The 22,524-nt window shown below is 39.9% G+C and overlaps 1 protein-coding gene across 1 annotated transcript in view; it reads right to left on the reverse strand.

Annotated features, from left to right (window-relative positions):
- Nucleotides 1-2,951: 2,951 nt before the first annotated feature.
- The window catches only part of ASXL3 (ASXL transcriptional regulator 3), a 110,680-nt gene continuing 91,107 nt past the window's right edge, over nucleotides 2,952-22,524 (reverse strand). The window contains exons 9-12 of the mRNA XM_056482787.1: nucleotides 22,321-22,417; nucleotides 21,744-21,849; nucleotides 13,962-15,897; nucleotides 2,952-11,590 (exon numbers count right to left, since the gene is read on the reverse strand). Coding sequence (XP_056338762.1) covers nucleotides 7,919-11,590; nucleotides 13,962-15,897; nucleotides 21,744-21,849; nucleotides 22,321-22,417 — 5,811 coding nt within the window. The 3' untranslated portion in view covers nucleotides 2,952-7,918. The remainder of the gene's footprint in view (nucleotides 11,591-13,961; nucleotides 15,898-21,743; nucleotides 21,850-22,320; nucleotides 22,418-22,524) is intronic.

A 22,524-nucleotide genomic window follows, 5' to 3' on the forward strand; every position in this document is an offset into this window, starting at 1 on the left:
ATTTTCCCCCAAGACTCCACCTTATTCTGCACAATGCAGAGGTAAATGAGTGAAGATTGAGTCACTGGGCACAAGTCTCTCTGCCACTGTCCAGATTTGATCCTTTAAATGCCAGAAATGCACACAGCAGAAGCAAAGACTCTGCACAACAGATGTTGGGCTGAGAATTCTCAATCAAAGGGAATGGATCTGAGCCGTTGGGAATCAGAAGTAAGACTAGAGCAAGGACCAATATTAAAAAAACCCTCACATCTCCCCCTATATATTTTATTTTTTCAATATAGCAATGATTTCTTATTAATAGAAGCCAAATATCCAGTATAATCAGTGCATTTCTAAATCTGTTTTTTTTCTATGTGGGATATTTAGCTATTCTCCACCCTGCTGAAAGATGTATGAGGATACCAAAGATATTGGAAGAAAGCTCAATTTTTGTTGGAAAGACATGGAGATAAAACTGATGGATGAACTAAGCTCTACAAGATCAGGACAAAAGACACAGAACAGAAAGGTGACCTGTACATAGAAACTCACATTTATCCAGTGTCATCAGCTTCCAAAAAGTACAACCCAGGTATTTTGCCCCCATGATTATGTAAAACAGCTGTTGATATCATCACTGATGGTGACTCAAGAGGCATCTCCCAAGCTCTGAGCATGAACCTTCAATACTTAAAAGCAAGTGCCTGATATCTAACTGAGATACAAGCTTCTCTTATCAGTGCCTCATATGTATTTGCAGAGTGCCAAGGTCCAGGTTCCTGAATTGTCTCAATGAATGTGGCTTTATTTCCATGTCTAGCTCAGTTCCTATAAAAACCCAGCCATACAAACAATGTAATCTACCTCCACAAGCAGTTACCAGCAGGTAACCTGTGACTGTTACCTTCCTTAGCACGGAAAGCTGTCTCCAGTGTGGTGGTGCTCCAAAGTATTTGAACTGAATAGGTTTAAATTAGATATAGGTAGGTTTAGATTAGATATTAACAAGAAATTCTCTACTGTGAAGATGGTGGGATACTGGAACAGATTGTCCAGAAAAGCTGTGGATGCCCTGTTCCTGGAAGTGTTCAAGGTCAGGCTGATGGGGCTTTGAGCAACCTGGTCTAGTGGAAGGTGTTCCTGCCCACGGCAGGGGAGTTGGAACTGGGTGGGCTTTATGATTCCTTCCAACCTACACATTCTATGATTGAATGTTGATGGTCCTTCCACTGCAAGTCCTGCATCCAACAAAGGCCAGGCTTGACAACATCACACCAAGCTCTGCACACCAAGCTGTGGTAATACCTTCAGATTATACTCTGTGGAGCACCTCAACGCAAAGAGTTTTGTTCTGCTGCTTTTCATCCACGAGGGACGAAGAAAACTGGGGCGGGGGGGTGGGAAAAAAAAAAAAAAAAAAAAAGAAGTTCAGGCTCTGGCCTGGGGAAGAATTTTTTCCAGTGTATCAGTACTGCAATTCCAGACTGCACGACTCAGACAGCGCCAGGAGCAGGAAAGGATGATGTGAGCTTCAGGGCATCATTCCTACTGGAAGCTGAGTCGCAGGACTGGGGAGGGGGAAGGAAGGCTTGGTTTCACTACAAGTAAAGCTCTGCACAGAAGGAACAGGAACCCAGAAACCCTCAGCATTCGTGGCAGGCAGGATTTCTCCGTGCTGTGCACTCTTGCCGGGGGACAGGAATGCTTGGAGACCACAGCAGCCTGTTTTCTCCTGATGCCATCTGCTGGCTGAACTGCCAGGCTAAGGCAGAGACAGCACACCGACAGAAATGCCAGCACAAGGCTTCACTCAGCAACACTTAGCAAACCACTCAGAAAAACAGAATACTTATTTTTAAAGATGGAATAAAAATGCACAAAATTATTTTACAGGTTTAAAATTAGCGAAAGCACAAAAGTTAATATTTAGCTAGGACAGCTTTAACAAAATTATTTACATTACATTATTGCATTGCTTAGATTAAAAATAAAATAATTATAAAAAAGGCTGTTACTTCCAGAAACAGAGCTGGTCCCTGCTTTGGCACAGGCCCATCAAAAAAATTTAAATAAATTAAAGAAAATCTGCATGACAGTAGGTGTTGAGAGGGTTTGCTAGGTGGGTATTGGATATGAAAAAAAAGGTCACTGAATTATAAATTACAGAGGTTGGTATTGCCTTCTTTCTGCATTTGGACAGATTTTGGCAGACAGGACTGTCATCTGCTACTAACAAGACCCTCAGATGGTATCACATCTGAAATAATAATGACAGGAGGCTGGACAAAAGATGGTGTTTAGTTCTGAGATTTCCAAGCAAGCTTGTGAAAAAGCTGTTTGTCATTCATCCTGCAACATTTTGCACCATCAGTACTCAAAGCTCTTTTTGCAGATAAATATGACGAAAATTGTGTGGGTTTTTTACATTTTAATATAATAGCTACTGAATTTCCATTTCAGTAAGGCCTTCCAAACCTGAAGAAATAACTGCATTGAGAAATATATCTTGGACTGGTTGCCTTTCTTGCACCATGGACAGTTAATTTAATTTTTAAAATTTTGCTGTACAATGGGAAATCAGGGAAGTGCATGCTGAGACGGTTGCTGTTGTTAAGGATGTTCTGGAAGGGGTTGCAGACAGAGGCAAAGCACTAAAATGACCCAGCATAAACTACCCAAAGTAATATAATCACTGTCATCCACTGTTCTACTTAAACAATTTAGTATACAACACCTAGTTTTATTTTACTAGTGTAAGATGATTAATACTTGAATTACATCAGAAGTCATTCAAACTTGCATCATTGTAATTGAAAAATCTTTACAAAGGGCTGATTTCTCTCTCACATTTCTAGTTCATCAACCTGTACATACAACAGACGTGCACAAGGAGGATCTCCTGCCTAAGGCACTGAACTTAAAATAAATAAACAAATGACAATTATTATTTTATCTCTTTATTTTTTTTCCCCAGAATATTTTAATATTGAAGCCCAAGTTGTTATTTTCAAGGGAAAGGGATGGGGGTAAGGAAAGGGAGAAACGTTATGAAGACAAATTATTTTATTTAATTTATGGTTTTGTGAATGGTCATTTCTGTAGGCAACGAAAGGTTGTTTTCTTAAAAAAATAATAAAACAAACAGCACCATTAAAGAAAGCATGATCCCTGAATTCTAAACAAAACACTGTCTTGAAACACAAAAAATTGCTAAAATGCTTGTTTCACCCTGTCACATCTGGTGGGGTAACAAAGCAAAGCATAACAGCATTAAACTGTAGCAATCTTGCTGAAACCATCTACACCCCCTTCTGAAAATTCAGAGAACCACTTTCCGAGCTTGTCCTGTGGGAGTAACATTTTCTTTGGTAGAGGACTGAAGGAGGGTATTTACTTCACTGAATGCAGATAGAAAAAGTATCTATGCACGTTAGGGATCTCCCCAATGAATCTGTATTTCTCATGCATGTTAGGTACAAGTGGATTTCACATTGCTGTTACACTGCAGGAGTAATACTGCCCTATAAAGGCATAGAATGGCTAATGTTGAACAGATGTAAACATTAAGAATACTGACAAAAAAAATACATACACACAAAAAACCCTGTACTGAAAATGTGAACCAAGTTAAGTTTCCATAAAGCAGAAAAAATATTTTACAGCAGTACAAGAGAATTATGGCAACAAAGTAAAGCACTTTTCTTGTAACATTCATGAACAGTACAAATACAACAAAGTTATTCTACGGACTAAATTATTCTTTAACTATCAAATATAGTACAAAGCGAAATATTATGTGCTATAAAAGAAGCAGCTCCTTAAATTAGACTAAAAAATGCTTTTTTTTTTTTTTCCTTTTCGTTGGTTTTACAGTGACAAAGCATGATGACCGAAGACAACAGGATTCCATAGACTCAGAAACATTTAGCTACACAGGTCCATGATAAAGCCACTGAATATTTCTCTGGTTCCCCCAGTGCTCCGCAGAGCTACGGAAGGCGAGGGGCTGCTGCCAGGAGACTGCAGAAGCCATTCAGTGTTCAGAGCAGGGCCCTTCATGTGCTCAGCTAAAATGATCCCTTGTGCTGACACTTCTCAGCTATCTCGACTGTTTATCCTGGTACTTCACCACACCTTGGAGAAACTGCTAAACCAGAGGCTACAATAACGATTCTGAAAATTGTGCGTGTGTTCATAAGGGGAGGGGGGTGCAGCATAAGGTAATTTTACTTCAGAAATTGCATTATAAAGCACCATATGCACCAGCTTAAAAACTGTGCAAGGAATTGCAGGGCCCTGAAAAACCATCTGCACGTTCTGTAGCTTACCCTCACAACATGCACCACCCTCAAGAAGAAAGCCTATAGTACAGAGAATATACCTTTCACTTTATGGCTCAACCTTTATTTTTGTCTTTTAAATGCTATTTCATGTACTAGATCTCAGCAGATAGATAGATAAATAAAATGCAAACAGGGAGCATCCAGTTCACCATTTCTTAATTATTTTTTTAACATTATTTCAAAGGGAGTTTCTGCTTGGAAAATTATTTTAGAACAGAAACACACAAACACACTCACTGCAAATGCCCTAACGTTATCTGCATATCTCACAGGTATGCAATTAAAACAATAAAGAGGGAGGAAAGAAAAAAAGTGTTTCTCCCTCTCACCCAAAAGTGCTGCTCCAGGGGTAGGAGTAGGGGGACAATTTTGGAGATTAAAAAAACGAGAAAAGGTAAATTATTCATGCTGGACACTGGGAGACATACGTACGTACACACAAACACAGAGCAGTGTGTTCTTAAGTAATTCTTTCACCACTTTTCAGTGCATAAACTATTAACAACCCACGGTGCAAACGGCATGGTCATTAGAAAACACGATGACATCGAGCCTGAAACCTGAACAATCAAACAACAACAAAAAAAGGAGTAATTCAAAATTAACATCTAAATGTGACTGGGCTCTTACCAAAGGCCTAGGGTTGCTGTCCCCTAAGCATTTGTGTGATACCAAAATCCACGTAAGGTTTTCAGTCACGCTGGGATTCAATCAGGCTCTCACATCACCGTGGCTGCTTTTGAGTATTTTCATACCCTAAACCTAATCCGTAACAACACTTCACCACTGTTGCTAACTAATTGCTCGAATTTAATCCTGGTGCAACTCCAATGACTCCAAAAGGAAAGGAGTGGAACTGCACTATGGAAGAGTTTGGTCAGTTGTGTAATGTAACATAGCACCATCCAGTCTAATGCCATTTTAAATACATTTTATCATGACCTCACACATGCAAGTTGCAATCCTGATACAAAAATGACAATATGACATGAATGAGTGACCTATCACATTAGTCACACTCTTACCCTTTGAACAAAGGAAAACTATGTTGTGGCTGGAATTTATTTCTGTATTATGTCAGTCAATACAAGAACTATCTCAAGATGCAAGTACAAACAAATATTGACTTATGTGCTGTGGACAGGAAAACCTGAGCTAGAAATAAGGATTCCCAGCAGGCTTATATAAACATAGGTAAATAGAAGTCTAAGACTGGTTGCTCTCTTTTTTTTTTTTTTTTTAAATAGAAGATCCTAGCTCTACCAAGTATAAATACAATGCAATACAATTCCAATACAAAGGCTCCTCAACTATGAATCTGATATATATTAACTGACTGTACTCATGCTTACTCATGAGTATTACCCAGTTGCTGTTTTGCCAGCTGCTGGCATAGCAGTGGTTGCTAATTTTCACTTGGTTACTTTTAGGTTTTTGCTTGGCTGGCTTATTTTCCTACCAGAAGACCTGAAAGTGCTGAGAAGCCGTTCCTTAGTTCACATGTCATATTAAGGAGCACTTTAGTATAGAAAAAAGAAAGTATTATTGTATCAGCAACAAATTTGTTAGTCAATATAAATGGCCTTTGTACCACACAGTGTCAAAAATAATAGATATGTTGCTAATTACAATAAAAGAGAACATCAAGGTGCACCATAGAGCTTCCTATGACAGGAATGTATGTTGTAGATATTCCAGCTCACTTTTAAGACAACAAACGGCATTTATCATGTTTGTGAAAATGGTCCCGCAAGAAAATAAATATGGTTCCTTCACTCAGCAGAACCTCACTAATACACCCCTGAGTCAGGGAGACCAGTTACAGCTGATGAAAAGTACACAAACAAAGATCAGATAAAAGAAGTATGCTCTAAAATATACTTTTCAATTCTTAAATGTAGCTCTATCATTCACATTAGTACTCCAGAATGCAACAGTTCACTGCAGGATAAAACCAAGCAGTCTTACATCTCACACGTTCTTACTATACTGCTCTCTTAAAACTGTGCAAGGAACATCAGTTTTCTTGGGCAGGCTGTAATGGTCTTTGGATTAGTGAGGTTCTACTGTGATGGTAAAAAAAAAGTTTCTCTTGATGCTGACATTTGGGCAGACCCAAGCACATATTGGCAGATGGATGACTTGAACTCCACATGTTGCGTTCTTGAAGTGGGAGTAAAAAAAACCCAAGGTGTTTTCATCTCCCCAGCAACTGCATGTGCTTTATCCCTTTATAATATTTTTCTTTCAGGTGAATAGGACTCCAAAATCACCGTTTTTCTTTTTTGCTTTTATGGTGGCTAGCACATCTGGAATGCAGCTATAGTCCTGAAGGTAAATACAGTACTGGATAACTACTGAAGGTTACTTTAAAGATGCAGTATCCCTTTTAAAAATACATTTGGGTTCCAAATTTCTAAAAGGGGTCTGACTTCCTTTGAGGAAAAAAAAAAAAAAGTGAGTATTGTAAGATTCTAAGAATTACTTTAAATGGCAAAACTCTCAGATGTTATTTAAATCGAGTAACTCACACAAGAGGAAAAACAAATGATATAAGCCAACATTCAACCAATATGCAATTAAAATCTTGCCTTATTCATCCATCAGAAGAATGCATCATTTTTAGGCCACAGAAAGGCTACAACCTCGAGAACCAATGACCTCATGTCTGACCTTATTTTTATATATATATATTTGGGACTGACAAACCTAGTGGACAGATTAGAGAGACAAATACAAATAAAGACCATTTAAGTGACAAACAGGAAGAGAAAAGAGGTTTCTAATCTCCAGCAGAGAAGTTACTTTCTCCAGACTCTACTGAAGCCAATGTGTTTCCAGTGTTGGTCCTGCTAACTCATCACATATACAAATCTTTCTCAAGGAATCAACAAAGAAGACATGATGAGGAAGATTTGAGTTCCACAGTCCCTGGCAGGCACATATGGAAACTTCTCTAACAATCTAAATTCCTCTTTTAAATTTGTTTTGTTAGGTGAAGTGACTATATTTTAGCCATAGATAGTGAAAGTCAATTAAGGAAAACAATCTTGTCAGCAGAAAGACTGCAAACTGATTAGAAGCTACGATGGTCAGCACCCTGCACCTTGCCACTACCCCACTCACACCAGTTGCTGTTCAGTGTGTTATTCATTCTGCATAGTTACTCCACTTCTTACAGTGCTATTCTTCCACTGATCTTTAACCTGCAGCTCGTATCAACTATCAAACAGTGGAGAAAAAAATGTGCTGCACTTTGTGCAAATAAATAGAAGCTACGAATGACATGCATTAATGCATTTCTCTTTTTTTTTTTCAGCACAGCAAGAGAACTCATAGATGCTTCAGTAACAAGGCTTTTTTTTAAAACTACTTCTACAGGTTTCCTCTTCTTCCCAGAAAATGGCACTCAGGCAGAATAACTAAGTTCTGAAAGCACCATGTAGAAGAAAAAAAAAAAAAAAACCAGTTAAAAAAAGAAAAAAATCAATCCACTAATTGCAAACCATTAGTGGCCTAAACTGTTCAAATTTCTCTGTTCCTTTGTCCTGTCTCCCACGCTGATAAGGGATACTGCATCTTTGCCTCGGCTCCTACCGCACCACCAGGCAAGCTACACAGAGTTTGGAAGGCCCAATGCAGTCATCATGACAGAAGGCTCCGCAGCCTTTGCACACGATCATGGCTTTCAGCCTGCAGGAGCATTTCAGTTCCAGCTCATCGGCGTTGCTGCTGTCAGCAAATTTCTGAACCGGGATCTGCGCGTTCTGGTTTGACAGGCCTGTGGCAGTGTTTGAACCACTTCCTAAAATCCCAATCGATTTCTCAATTGCAGATGCTGCCCTTTTGAAACTTGTGCTACCAAAGTGTATTGTTGGATAATTTCCACAGAGCTGCTGCTGCTGCTGTGGGTGCTGCGTCTGTATTTTCTGAGCAGCAAGTTGGGTAAAAGGCTTCTGTGGCTCAGAAAGTAAATAGGAAGAGAAATCTGCATTTTTTAATGCAAACGCTTTTAACTGTTCTTTCACTTCATTTTGATCATAGGAAGCTTGTTTCATGCCCAGTTCGCAGCTGCTGCTTAAACCTTCCTCAAAAGAAATAGGTTCAGATTTTATATTGCTACAGATGCTTGCTGGCTGAGGCCAACTAAGTCTTTTAGTGGTTTCCATAGTAACTGTCGGTTGTTTTTGATCAGAGGGGACTTCTGCATTTGGGTGAGGTGGGGGAGGAGGTGGCAGGGGCGGAGGGGGAGCAGGGGGATGCGCTAACGTTTTACTCTGCAGAGTTTGAGAGGCACTGGCAATGTCATCACCTTCCTTAATTTGACTATTAGGGGAAAACACACTTCCTAGCCTCAGCTGGTGAGCTGCCGTAGAAATATTCACGTCTCCCAAACCCTTCTGTTCCAGGTGTCTGCTAAAAGCAAATGCGTTGCAGCCAGGTGGGCCTTTTGAAGTAGTTTGCAACAAAGCTGCCGTAGGAATGGGGCCTCTTGCAGCCATGGACATTTGGTAAAAATGCTGTCTGTGTGAGGTACTGGCTTCTGCGTGAAAGCTGCCATTTTTATCCATGTGAAATAAGCTCTGCTGGAAACTGCATGAAGGCAATGGTCTCTTCTGCTGCTTGATCTCCGGGCTGTGAGCGATCCGGCTCTGAATGGCATGTTTGTTAAGCCACTCCTGCTTAAATGGCTGTCCATGCCCTAGCTGATTCATGCTGGAACTAATTACACAAGGAGCCACTTTAACATCTGTGTCCATTGACACCTTCCCAGGCTCACATTTAATTTGAGCATGTTCCCCTATAGTCCTGGCCATCCTCTTTTTCGGATGGTTTTCACGCTTTCTGATTTGTAGCGGGGCTATGCTGCCTGCTGTAAATCCTTTACCATCTGGATTAGCAGAGTTGGAAGCATGTTCAACAATATTTCTCTCAGCCACTACTGTTTTACATACTGAGGTAGTTTGCAAAGGCAGGGGAAGCCTGTTAATTTCTAGCTTGGCTCCTGATCTGGGCTGCGGCAGCACTTTTTCTAAAGGCAGATTGCCTTGCAGTAACTGTGTCACTAAGGGGTTGTTGGCCTCCACTGATGACAAGCGACAGCTAGAGCCCCCAGCACTCGTCACTCTCTTTAGGGTTTCCGTTGTCAGGGACAGGGAATCTTCCATGGAGTCCACGATGGACGTCTTGGAGCTCTGCGGTGGCTGCACACTCGTGGCTATTTCTGCAGTCTGGGCAGGCAATTCAGGTCCTGTAAAATCCTCAGTGTCCATCCTGAAGCACTTGTCAGACTCATGAGTCTCCGATTTAACAGGAATGGCAATGCTTGTCAAAAGACTCCTGGACTGCAGTTCTGACATTTGTGTGTAACTGGAAGGTTCGCTTTTGACATTTTTCAAGCAGTTTTGCTCTGCATATTCCTTATGTTTACCAGAGGTAAGATGGCTGACCACTGGCTGGTCTGTATTCATTGCCTCCTCATCACGCCAACAAATTCTATTGTTAGTGTTGTACTGATTGGCACAGGCAGCACTGGCTTCATTTTTCAGTGCTGAAGGGCCTCTTAGGTGCTCAGCAAAGCCTTGGCTGGTAGTAACCACCTCAATTAATTTATTTTGAGGAGCAAGAGGCACTTCTCGAAGACTTGAACAACCTGCCTGCAAGTTTTTGCTGTCTTGCTTTGCTGTAATGGCGATAAAGCTGGAGCTGTGCTCAAGGTTTTCATTAGTGACCACTTCAGGCCTGCTTATGACAGACACCTGAGGACAGGCTATACTTTGTAAGGCAGCTTCTGTCCTTACAGGTCTGCCCTGCAGGTCAATGCTGTTCTCTGCGTGTTCAATAGAGGAAGAAAGTGACAGATTGGAATTCTGGTTCGTAGTGTGGTCAACAATGACTTTACAAGGTATAGACCTATTCATGGCAGTTTGTGAAAAGCTCAGTGGATGAGATTTACCAGAGAGATCCATCCGGTTTCGTGCTCCAGAGCTCTTTTCTAAGAGATCTGCACTCAATTTAGTAGCGTTGTCGTAAGAGCTCATTGTCACCATGTTACCAGTAAACACTGAAATGGGTGGCCTTGCAACAGAATCTGCAGCAGCGAGGGCCTCACTGCAACTCAAAGCTGACCTGGCGGTGGTGTGGATGGAGGCAGCGCTCTGCTCGCTACACCCGCTTATGGCTATCTTATCAGAAGGAAATCTGGTGGTAGTCCCCACTGGGGGAATCAGTACAGAACTACCAGAGAGATGATTTGGCAAGTTACTTGCAATAGATGAAGCTGGCACTGTGGCATAATGACCGGAGACTGCGTTATTCACATTGCTACTGGGCACTGGCAACCTTTTGTCATCGATGGTGTTTGATAAGACTGTGTTGTCTATGGAGACTGGAACATTACTGTTATCAATACATTTTGGTCCAACAGTTATGCAGGGAGTATCAGCCCCTTGGATGGTTTTCAGCATATTTATATTACAGGCTGAAATTGCTGTGTTTGCGCTGTCAACAGACATTAACACAGAGGATTTATCAACAGAACTTGCAAAAGAAAGTTCTTTAATTGCTCCAGACATAGCAGTGCTGCAAACACACACAGAGACTGAACTTTTATTATAAAGCACTGGCACACTGTTACTTTCAGTAGAGGTAGATGAAATAATTTTCTCACACAATTGTGGCACAGGTATATTTTCATCAGAACTGTGCACAGATATCTCAGTAGCAGTTTCTGGTAATGTAGCTGTGTTAAGGGACTGCTGCAATAAAGTGGTAGTCTCACGGTGATGAGAAGACTTGTTGCTAGGGGACCTGCAGTTAGGATTAACTATAATGACACCAGTAGAACCTTCAATCTTTGTGTCAGTAGTCGCTGGTATCTCCAGAGATGAGGTACTACTTTCCTTTGAGCTGAACTGCGACTTTGACTCTTTATTAGTCTGGAGTAAATGAGCTCTGGCTTGATGCTTTGCAAATAGCTTGGCCTTTGTTTGCTCCTTGATGTGTGCCAGTGTTCTTGTCTTTCCACCTTCGCATGGGGTCCCCATTGCACCAGAGACTATGCTGGCAGCTGCTGCCACGGCTGCTGCAGCTGCAGCTTCTCTTTGGGCTCTTGCTTGCTGAGCTCTTGCTTTGATATCTGCCAGAGTTCTAGCCCCAGTGTTTCTCCCACTGCTGACTGATGTACTTGAGGAAACTCGAGGTTCTGGTTTAGAAACAGGTTGGCTCTTGATGATAAAAGGTGGTCCAATTTTTGAAAGCTGAATCTAAAGGAAGAAAAAGAAAAAAAACCAGTGAATTTTAATGAGATCATCAACTCACTAAAACAACCAGCTGTCTCTAAGGGTCAGAGAAAGATCATGAAAGGAATTACTGTTCAATGGAGGTAGACAGAAAACTGCTAAAACTTAATGATATTTATGCTTCAATATTTTATCATCCTCGAGTGAATAACTGACACCTGTATTAGCCTACTCACACTGATCCTTCTGACAGGAAGGAAGATTGAACTGGACAACAACATGATGCTTATCAGATACAACTTGTCAGACCTGTTTTATATTCAGTGCATCTACCTGAGATGATCAGCAAGCCTCCTGCAGTGACACTGGACAAGAACCTGCAAGAAACCCCTTCCAGCAAACATGAAAACGTAATGATGATGAAGTGTCTTTCTCCTTGGTCACCAGTGATTAATACATCAGGAACAGCCTGTGTTCTTCTTATAAACCAGACAACAAATCTTTCCACTAGATAGGATGTAGTGTATCTACACTAAGCCTGTTTTCCAACTTCCACGATGGAGGATTTAAGAGGTATAAAAGAAGTGAGGATACACCTTTCCTTTACTCACTTGCATTTTTAAGAGACTTGCTTTAGTACATCCCTAGATAACTTCTACATTACTGCTCTTCAAAAATTAAATCCTCAAGACTATAAATAATAAACCCACAAATATTAAAAATTTAAATACCTACCACTTTAAGCAAAATAATAACCTGTAAAATCACTGGAATTATTAGGATGTTTCCAATTAGGCATATATTTTTTCAGGGTTAAGAATCTTGGAATTACTTTGTAACTCACACGCTCTCTCAGCATACCCCAAGGTTGGTAAAAAAAAATTCCATTTCTTAAAATGGACATATGTCTACTGGCTGTCCCTAGCAATAGGACCAATAGTGGTCAATGCTATGACTCATCTTCTGAAAGGAATTGAGAGGAAAACCAGGTAGTATTTGTAGAAAAAGTAGTTATAAGATATGATGGAATGGGACAGCCATATAGCAGAATGGCTTAGAAGAACTGGGGTTCTTTTTTCCTCTTTTAATTACAAAGGATAGGGGTTTGTTAGTGAGATGATACAAGAGCCAAATATTTGTTACACAAAAAGCACACTAGAATTGATTGCCCATAATTCTTCATAACATTCTGCTTTTGGTTTCAGAAGCAACTCTTTCTAGTTTCCACTCTGCACTACCAGAACTCCTAGAGCTCTAACTGTTTGGTTATTTTCTTTATTATTATTATAGTAATGACCTTTTTTATTCTCTAGTGATCCATATTCCTTTATGCTTAGAGAGTTATTAGAATTTATTAGGCTAGACAGACACCTTCCAAATATGAAAGAATATCACTAAGCTCAGAATGGAGCTGACTTCTAATTGCATCACTGCTCTTAAAAATAAATTAGCTGAAATATGCTTCTGCACTAGTGATTAAAGCAGTTAGTCTATTTGCCCTCCCGGCCATATTAAACATGTTCAGTGACTGCACCAGTTAAAAATAAATGCAGAAAAGGGCATTTCTGAATAATCAGGAACTAGTATTGCAAAGTCAAGGGCTTAAATGCAGTAAATTGGATCTTAAACTTGGCTGATGTCATCAAGTACGAAATTAAAAGGGTCAAAACACTGAGCCTATATATAACTGAATCCACAGAACTCTCTGTTATAAAAATACTCCTTTCAACTGAAATATACTTTTTTACTTAGCAGAATAATACACATAAAAGTGTTTGCTTAGGTGGTGGTTTGTTTTTTTTTTTTTTTACCTTTTGCTTTGCCATTAACAAAGGTACCTATATATATATAAATAACATACTTCCCCCTGATAGGTCTCTGCTCCCAGTTAATTCTATAGGGAAATCTTATATTTCAGCCTACCACAAGCCTTGGGCTTGCAAAAGGATCTTCAACTATTCTGACTCTTGGTTCTCTGGCTGGATTAAGGTGCTGGTTGTTTTTCTAAGTACTGGTTATGACAACGTTTATTAGTCATGCTTGCTAGAGGAGACATCCACAGGAGAACAAGAACAAAATACAGACGGCCAGTTAAAAAAACAAGTGCTGCATGTGACTGATGGGGAAGATCTTGAATTAGATTAAGCCATGGATGCTGGAGAGCTCTCCCACACACAAATTCAATTGTTTTAGCAAAGATCCCTACCGAACTACTGTAGATATATCTGTATCAGAAGTAATTTGGCATGGTGGAAATGTAATAGTAAGGCCAAACCATCAGTATTAACAGCCCTTATACATCCCCCAAAAAATACACCATGCACTGTGCCTGTATGCAGTTCATAGAGGGACATAATAAACCTTTTGCTTCCAAGCCACCCTGTTTATTCCTTACCTTAAGGGGTGGGACTCGGGGTTCCTCTCTGGGTGGCTGTTCTTTATCAGATGGACTTGTTGATGAAGCATTACGACTAGGCAGATCATCATCTATTCTTGCTCTCTTCTCTTTACAGATTCCAAACCCGTGCTGTTCTGCTGTTTTCCTCTTTGGGATCTCTGGGTCTCTACTTTCATTTCTTGCTTCCGGTGATTTTGTGGGTTCTAAAGACTTAGAATGTGAACTCTCTAGGCGACTTTGGGTGCTGCCTGTTAGCTTGTGAGATTTACTTCTGCACACTTCAGAGAACGTAGCTTTCTCTAGAGATGAGGTATATAGTTTATCATGTGGCTTTGATGGAAGCAATTCAGTATTTTTGCCAAGTGGTCCTTCTGATAAGACAGATACCTCTGAGGGCAAGAGTGTACCTTTCTTGTCACCTCTTTGCTGAACACTGTGATTTTTACTTTTGATCACCTCTGGAGGAGTGTGTTCTGGGATGGCTGCAATATAGGATTTCTCAATTTCAGAATGTGACTTACATGGCTGATGACTGAGGTTTTTGCTTTGGGACTCTTCCAATACTGAAGTATCAGGCATAATTGTTAGTGGACCAACTTTCATATTTTCAGGGGCACTCTGAAGTTGTTTTGGCTGAACAATATTCTCTTCTTGAACCACCTTAGGAATGACAGAGACTTCCTCTTTCGGAGTGGGGAGGGAGTCTTCCAACAAACACGGTGATTTCCTTTGTTGCAGAGTAAGTCTTTCACTGCTTGGGGAATTAGAAACTGGAGATATCTCTGATGGAAGAGGCAAACTATTTGTCACAAATGTTTCAGAAGTCAGAAGAACAGAAGATACTGAAGATGTTTCTGATGTTAAAGGCAAATCAGACATTGGAGATGTTTCTGATGTTAAAGGTAAATTAGAAGCTGGTGATGCCTCTGATGTTAAAGGTAAATTTGACATCAAAGATGCTTCTGAGGTTACAGGTGAGGTGGACATTGGAGAGATTTCTGACATTAAGGGTGTGTGCAAGTTTTCATCACTGGCCTTTTGCTGAATATCACCTTCAGTGTTTTCAGAACTGGACACTTCAGATGAGCAAGCTGTTTCAAGAGATGCTGGAGTACAGGGTTCCTCTGAAGTCGACTGAGTGTCTCCTCCAGGAGAGGCAATACAAACTTCTGGACTTCCAGAGGAAAAGGAAGTTTCAGAAATACAGGCATTCTCAGACAGCTGCTCCTCAGGGTCGCTGTGAAGCTCCATGTCCACTGCAATGCCTCCACCAGTGAACAGGGAACCTTCCAGAGCAGCACTTTGCATTTCTGGCACAATTAGCTCTTTTGCAGACTCAGAATCCTTCTCAGCAGTACCACTGACAGAGTTTGTGGATGAAGCTGATTGTGCTGGTGATATGCAATCCTCCAGTTGATCTATCACAACTGACATCTCCTCCTGAGGGCATTCTGACTTCAACTCTACTTTAATTTCAATGCGAGATACAGTATCAGTTACATCATTCATCGTGACACAGGACTCGGTGCTGTCTGCAAGCTGTACTGCCTCTGTTTCCTCATTTGTGCCAGCTGGACTTACAGACTCCTCAGAAAACTCGTGTTCTGGCTTATGGTTCTCCTCTTGGCATTCACAAATACTTGTCTCGACCTCTTCAGCAATTTCCTCCTGAATGACTGACTCTTCAGGTATCAGTATATCCTCGGAATCTGCTGTTAGATCCTTGACAGGAACCTGTTCCATACTACTGTTAGATGGACTATAATCTCTCTCTGGAGGTGGAGCTTTAGCACCTTTCTCCTTTTTATCCTCAAAGGTGGCTTGTTTAGAAGGACCAGGTGTGCCAGAAGATCCACACAAAGAATTGCTTTCATCTTCATCATTGTTCTGCACTGCAGTGAGCTTCGTTGATTCTCCTCTAGACATTCCCAACCTAAAGAAAAACAGAAATTAAAATAGGTATTTCCATCACATTAAGGATAAGGGAATAGGCTAACCTTTCTCATCCACATTTTTTATTTCCAAAAGACACATATTTTCTAGTTGAAAATAGTGGCTTGCTTAAGTGGTGGCTAACTAATATACATAGTTTTATGTATTTTGTATTTTGGAAACCTAACTACAGAGATTTTCTTAAAAATGTTAAAAATCATTAATATTTTTAATATAAGTAATCTCTCTGTTTACAATCCTGGTGGTTTTTTTTTTGTTTTGTTTTTTTTTTGCTTGTTTGTTGTTTTTTAAATACCAGCACAATATTGCAAGACTGGTACAGCATCCACTGCAGAAGAAATGCACAACTGCATCTTCTTCTAGCAGGAACAGTTGTAAAGGAAATCCCTTTTTCCCTCTTTCACCTGCTTTTAGGGGCAACACAGCCAGCAATATGACAGAAGTTTAACATTCTTAAGGAGCTAAACCACGTATTTGCAATCTAACCATTCACTCTGAGGGATGAAGTGCAAAGGAACCATGTATACTATGCACGTTTCTGAGGATTTTCTTAGCTTTCATCCTGAAAATACTAGTTTAAATAAAGTTTTATTACTTCATCAGAATTTTAAAATCCACAAAAAAATCCTAAACAAAACTAAGGCCAAGAGATGGAAGAAAAAAAAAGGTTGTTTTAAAAAGTGTATGTGCTCTGACATCCTCCTTTCCTTCTAAGGCCAGTGGGAGTACAGACGTTCAGCATCTTTAAAAAGATTTTCCAAGCAGACTTTATGCCTCAGCAATTCCATAACAGTAGAAAATACACAAAAGCTTGGTGGGAGGCCTTAAAAGAAATTTCATGGTCTTAAGGATCTTCTAATCTACTAAACAGATCTCTGTTTCCATTTTAATCAGAAAATAAAGAATAAAATGGAAACAAGCAAGCATAAAAGATATTCAGAAGCTATGGAAGCAAAATTGCTTGTCAGTGTGTACCCAGAGGACACAGAGATACAAAGGCCTATTCAGATGAAAGTACAGAACACGTAAAAAACCAAAATCTCTGGCTGTGCACTTTAAAAATACTGAACAGATGTATTAGTGAGAGCAGTAAACACAAAATAAACCCTCCAAACCAACCCAGCCCGGAAGTGGTATCCCAAATGGCACACTTAATTAACAGTATTGCCTACCACTAGACACTAATCATGAACAAAGTCTCCCTATGCCATCAATACGCTGAGGAAGGATCCTCCAGAGAAAAATTCAGAGCAGCAAATTCACAATTCCTACTCTGAATGCATTCCAGAAGATGTGTCTTTCAGACTAAAAATTCTACATATGGTCTAAGTTTAGGTTATAAGTTTAGCAAAGTTTAGTTTACCAAGGTTTTGGTGAGTTACTTCCTCTAAAATTCCTTCTGTTAAGGAGCCAAAGTTATCTCAGAAAGATGAGAAGGGAAAACAAATCCACTCCACTACTGAAATCTGAATGAATGGTCTATTTTCTCTAGCTGGGTTACATCATGAAAAAATACTGCTTGATGGTTATCTTTATGGATTGAGAATCAGCAAAGGAATGAAGGACAGGATAAAGGTGAATGAAACTGTCACACAGACACTACACAAATACACACATTCTAGTAACATATTGAAGATAAAGAACTGTAAGGGAAATAAGATAAAGCAGATTAAGGCCAGCAGAACACATAGTGAATCTTAATAGTTTTTTTTTTAATATTGGAAATACTGCTATGTTGAAGCAGAAACTGAAGTGAAGAAAAAGGCTTTCTAAAGAAGGCTCAAGATCAGCATGTTTAAGGCAATCTCAGATTGCAAAATAAACAGCTGATCTGTCTTCTCCCTCAGAGAAAAAGACACCCAAAGTTTGCAAAACAGCACAAAAATATCACAAATCAGCAGCAAGCAGATTTCAATGAAAGTGCTAAGGACAGGATTCAACTGGTAGAGTAAGGGCACTCAGTCATCCACTAAAAAAACCCCAAAAAGCATCTCAAGGATATTTGAATGCTGATATTCTAGTACTGTGATAAGTAGTACTGTGAGGAAAAAAACAGTAAGAAAAGGATTAAATCAGAAATAAAATTTGGAGGAAGACTATACAAAATTAAAACTTTGATATAGCTGATAGTACTATCCTGACATGTAACTCTCAAAAATGAGAAAATAAATAATATATTGACATAATAGAGTATAGCCTTTGCAATCTTGGGGCAACAAGCCAGAATAATGTGGATTTCCAGCAACATGCATCAGCAGATCCTAGATAAATAACTGCAGAATAAGATTTTGTATTTTGAAGAAAGTCAGAGAGAGGAAAAATGAACAAACATGAGGAAGTGGAAAAAGAACAAAAATGGATGGAAGTAAACTGCAACTGACAGTGCCACAATAAACAGCCTGGGTACAGATAAGAGCAAACACAAGATGCAATGTGTAGAGCTAACAGGGAAAAAGCACTCTAAAGTCTTTGATTGCCATCAGCTGTGGAGTATATAAAAATGTTTTCAGAGATTCTGCATTTAGTAATGGTCCTTCTCTAAGTAGAAGGTGAAACTTGAATTTACTTAAGGAATTTAGAAGATCAAATTCACTTAAGTCAGAGGAAGCATACTACTCTGGTTGTAAAGTGAGCCAGTTAGACTGCAAGACAGATTCATTTTGCAGACAGTGCATGTGAGAAACAGCTCAGGGATGCTTACAAATTCTGCTAGTTCAGTCAAATCAACATAGCTGAAAAGAAACAAAGCCCAATCATACTGAAAGCTAGTTTAAAAACCAAAGTGAAAAAAGGTAAGAGAATCAAGGAGTCACAGGACATCCTGAGTTGAAAAGGATCTTCAAGATCATTGAGTCCAACTCTTGCCCCTGCACAGGACTCCCCCATGAACCAACACAAGGTGGAAGCTGCAGCAAAAACTACCATTCAGTCAGTAAACAATGAGGAAAAGTACTAAAAGTCAGCAAAGTACATCTGCCTATATAAAAGCCAAAGAGAAGAATGTAAGTGAAACAATGCAAGCAGGGGAAAGGGCAGGGAGACCAGATACAATACTTCAGTCAAAATAGAAATTATGTGGAATATGACATTTTGCATAACAATGTTGATGTCAGAAACCTATGAAACCAAATGACATGTATCATCACAGACTGAGCAATCATCTGCCAACCACTATTGCATCCAGCATTCAGCCAGCCCAGCAGGACAGCTGGCTCTGCAGAATTATGAGCATCATTCTCTGAGAATGTAAGAAGCATTTTTGACTGAGGTCAAAAGCACTGCTGGTAATAAACTTCTACTTCTTGTGGAAGACCCTATACCAGTATCTTACACAAACCTTTCCTACATGAAAGGTTAGTCACAGACTCTTCTCTTGACATGGATAATGAGAAGCCATTATGCTCTTTATCTGAAAACCTAACCTATTTTTTTGATACTAAAAGGATCAACATCTGGACTAAACTGAAGTCTCAAAGCTGTTTACTAAGAAATTAAGCACTTTACAATAAGACAGTTTGACACATGAAGAGCCTAGAATTTCCATTATATGTAAAGATAAGGTGCTGTAGAAAAAATACAGTGGGGGAAAGCATCTAGCAAAGGTGCACAAAATAATACACTAAAATGGATCTGTCCATTTCTTGCCTCATTTTCATTACATTTCCCAGTGGTCCAAAGCAGCAGATTGTGAGAAGTAGTACTGTTACTGCAGAAAGATTTTAGTTAATCTTTAAGATAATCAGTTACATGAAGGGTTCCCTGTGCCCTGGATTTCTTAAGTGAAAAACATCTGACAGCAAAACTAAGACAACTTATGTAATGACAGTTCCCATTGAACAATTCTTCTGCTAAGTACTATGCATAATTTGATTGAGTAGATGGTGAGGTAGGTTGAGAACTGACAGAATGGCAGACCCAGACAGCTGTAATCACTGGCACAGGGTGTATTTGGAGGCCTGTCACTAGTGGTGTCCCCCAGGGCTCAATACTGGGCCAATGTCATTTAACTTATCCATCAATGACTTGGATCAAGTGGTAGATGCCTCCTCAGCAAGTTCACTGACAACACAAAGCTGATGTAAGTGGCTGATACACCAGAGTCTGTGCAGCCCTTCAGAAGGACCTTGACAGCAGGAAAGGTGGGCAGAGAAGGGTCTGAATATCAGCAAAGGCAAGTGCAGGGTCCTGCACCTGGGGAGGAATAACTCCAGGCACCAGCACAGGCTGGGGGCTGCCCTTCTGGGGAGCAGCTCTGTGGAGAAGGAACTGGGGGTCCTGGTGGACAATGAGCTGTCCATGAGCCAGCAGGGTGCCCTGGTGGCCAAGATGATCAATGGTATCCTGGAAGCATTTAGGAAGAGCATTCCAGCAGGCTGAGGGAGGTGCTCCTGCCTCTCCTCTGTGCCCTGGTGAGGCCACAGGTGGAGTGCTGTGTCCAGTTCTGCCTCCTTGGTACAAGAGAGACATGGAGCTTCCAGAGATGGTCCAGTGGAGGGCAAAAAAGATGACTAAGGGGCTGCAGCATCTCTCTTAGGAGGACAGGCTGAGGGAGCTGGGCCTGTTCAGCCTTGAGAAGAGACAACTGAAAGGAGACCTCATCAACTTCTGTGAGTACCCAAAGGGAGAATGTCATGAGGATGGGGCCAGGCTCTTCTCAGTGATGCCAAGCAATAGGACAAGTGCTAATGGGCAGAAACTGAGGCACAGGAAAACCTGAATGTGACAAAGAACTTCACTATGCAGTGACTGAGCACTGGAACAGATTGCCCAGAAAGGGTGTGGAGCCTTCCCCACTGGAAAACTGCCTGAGTGCAATCCTGTGCCATGTGCTCAAGGATGACCCTATTTGAGCAGCGAGCTTGGACCAGATTAGTGACTGTGGTCCCTTCCAACCTGACCCATTCTGTGGTTCTGTGATATAATTAAAAAACACTCTAAAGTAAAAAAGAAAGAATCAGGAATTTTTAAATAGCTAGTTTATACTTTATAATAAATTCTTAGCATTTTTAAAAACAGAAAAAAATTAAGTACTGATTAATTAGCTTTTAAAAATAATTTCTAAAATGAAAATTCTTGGATTTTAAGATGCGAGTCTCCTTAAATTTTATTTTTTTAAAAAAATGAAGATAAGCAATGAATCTTCAGCTGCTGAAGAATGCCATCTCTGTATCATCATCATCAAATTCAAATTGTGTTGAGTCACCCCAGTTGTGCACCTGGACTGATACTATATTTAATTTTAGTCAGTTGAAGGTATTTATTTATTCTTTGTATCTCACTTCTAAAATTAGATTAGTCATTAGTCACTAGTTCATTTGTCTCAAGCTAATATTTGTTCTATGTGATATATTCTTCTCAGGCCAATAGGCCATCTCAGCCAAAAAATAAAAAAGCTCTATTTGATTTTAGTAACTTTGTAACTAGCTTAGAAAAAATAAAACAAATGAAAACATATTACAGAAATATTGCTGTTGGTCTTCTCATCTGTAGAAGCTGTATTTATATTTTGCAGGAGGGAGGAATTGCCCTAAAACTATCTTTTAAAAGATAATTAAAAAAATATTCACATGCTTGTGTCTTAAGCTCTCTCTTTGGAATGAATTTTTATGGATGAGTTATGACTCTTAAAAATGCAATTGCAATGCAAGTGCAGACACACGACTATAATTCTACCCACAACTTCTTATATTGGGGAATGACTGCTCTTGATAACTGCTTTATTAAGTTTTACAGCATATGACCGTGCTATGTGAAGCATAGAATTATATTTTCATTTCCTCCTAAACGAAAATATCAAAAAATCCTTTTATTTGCTTCAGTACTTACTTTTCACCATAAAACCTTTCAAAGAATTTTTCTTTCCAAGGTTCTGTTTTCTTTTCCTTTTCAATCTCTTGTCTGATGCGCAACTGCATTTCTGGTGTAAATTCTCCTAAAAAACAAATACTAACAAATTGAACAAAAGTTGTCAAGGATTAATTCAATATGGGTGATTATAAATTGTGGATACAGTGGTGATGTACAGTGATTTCTGATACAGTCATCCAACAATGCCAAACGAAAATAATGAAAACCAAAAGGGCAAGTGACATAGAAAGATTTAATTTACCATATACCATCAGTATTTCAAAGGTATATTGGCAGGGTTTAGTTACATGCATTCATGTTTCCAAGGCTGACAGTGATGAAAATACTTGTTTTTTTTTTTTAACTGTCAAAATAAGCTGCCACAGCAAGCTGCAAAAATGTACTCTAAATTCAAAATGGAATCAGCAATTTCTCTTTTGCTGAATTACTGGTCTATTACAGTTTCTGTTCTAAAAGTGTTTCTCAAATGCAGAGAAAGAGACATTCCTCATAGAAACAATTAACCTTGGGCAAACCTGGGAGCAAGCAGAGTTACCTTCTGCCAGCCGCTGTTTCCAGCCCTGCGCCGCATACGCGAAGAACTCGTTATTCAGAGCGGAGCTGCTGAGGCGCAAAACTCCATCGCTCCCCATCTAGAAAATGAGCCCATGGCAGCAGAAGATAGTGTCAGAAACAGCGCCAGCCACGATCACATCAAAGCAGAGCTTCAGTTAGGGGAGATGGGGGAAGTGTAGGCAGT

The sequence above is a fragment of the Oenanthe melanoleuca genome, chromosome 2, assembly GCF_029582105.1.
Source record: "Oenanthe melanoleuca isolate GR-GAL-2019-014 chromosome 2, OMel1.0, whole genome shotgun sequence".
Taxonomy (NCBI): domain Eukaryota; kingdom Metazoa; phylum Chordata; class Aves; order Passeriformes; family Muscicapidae; genus Oenanthe; species Oenanthe melanoleuca.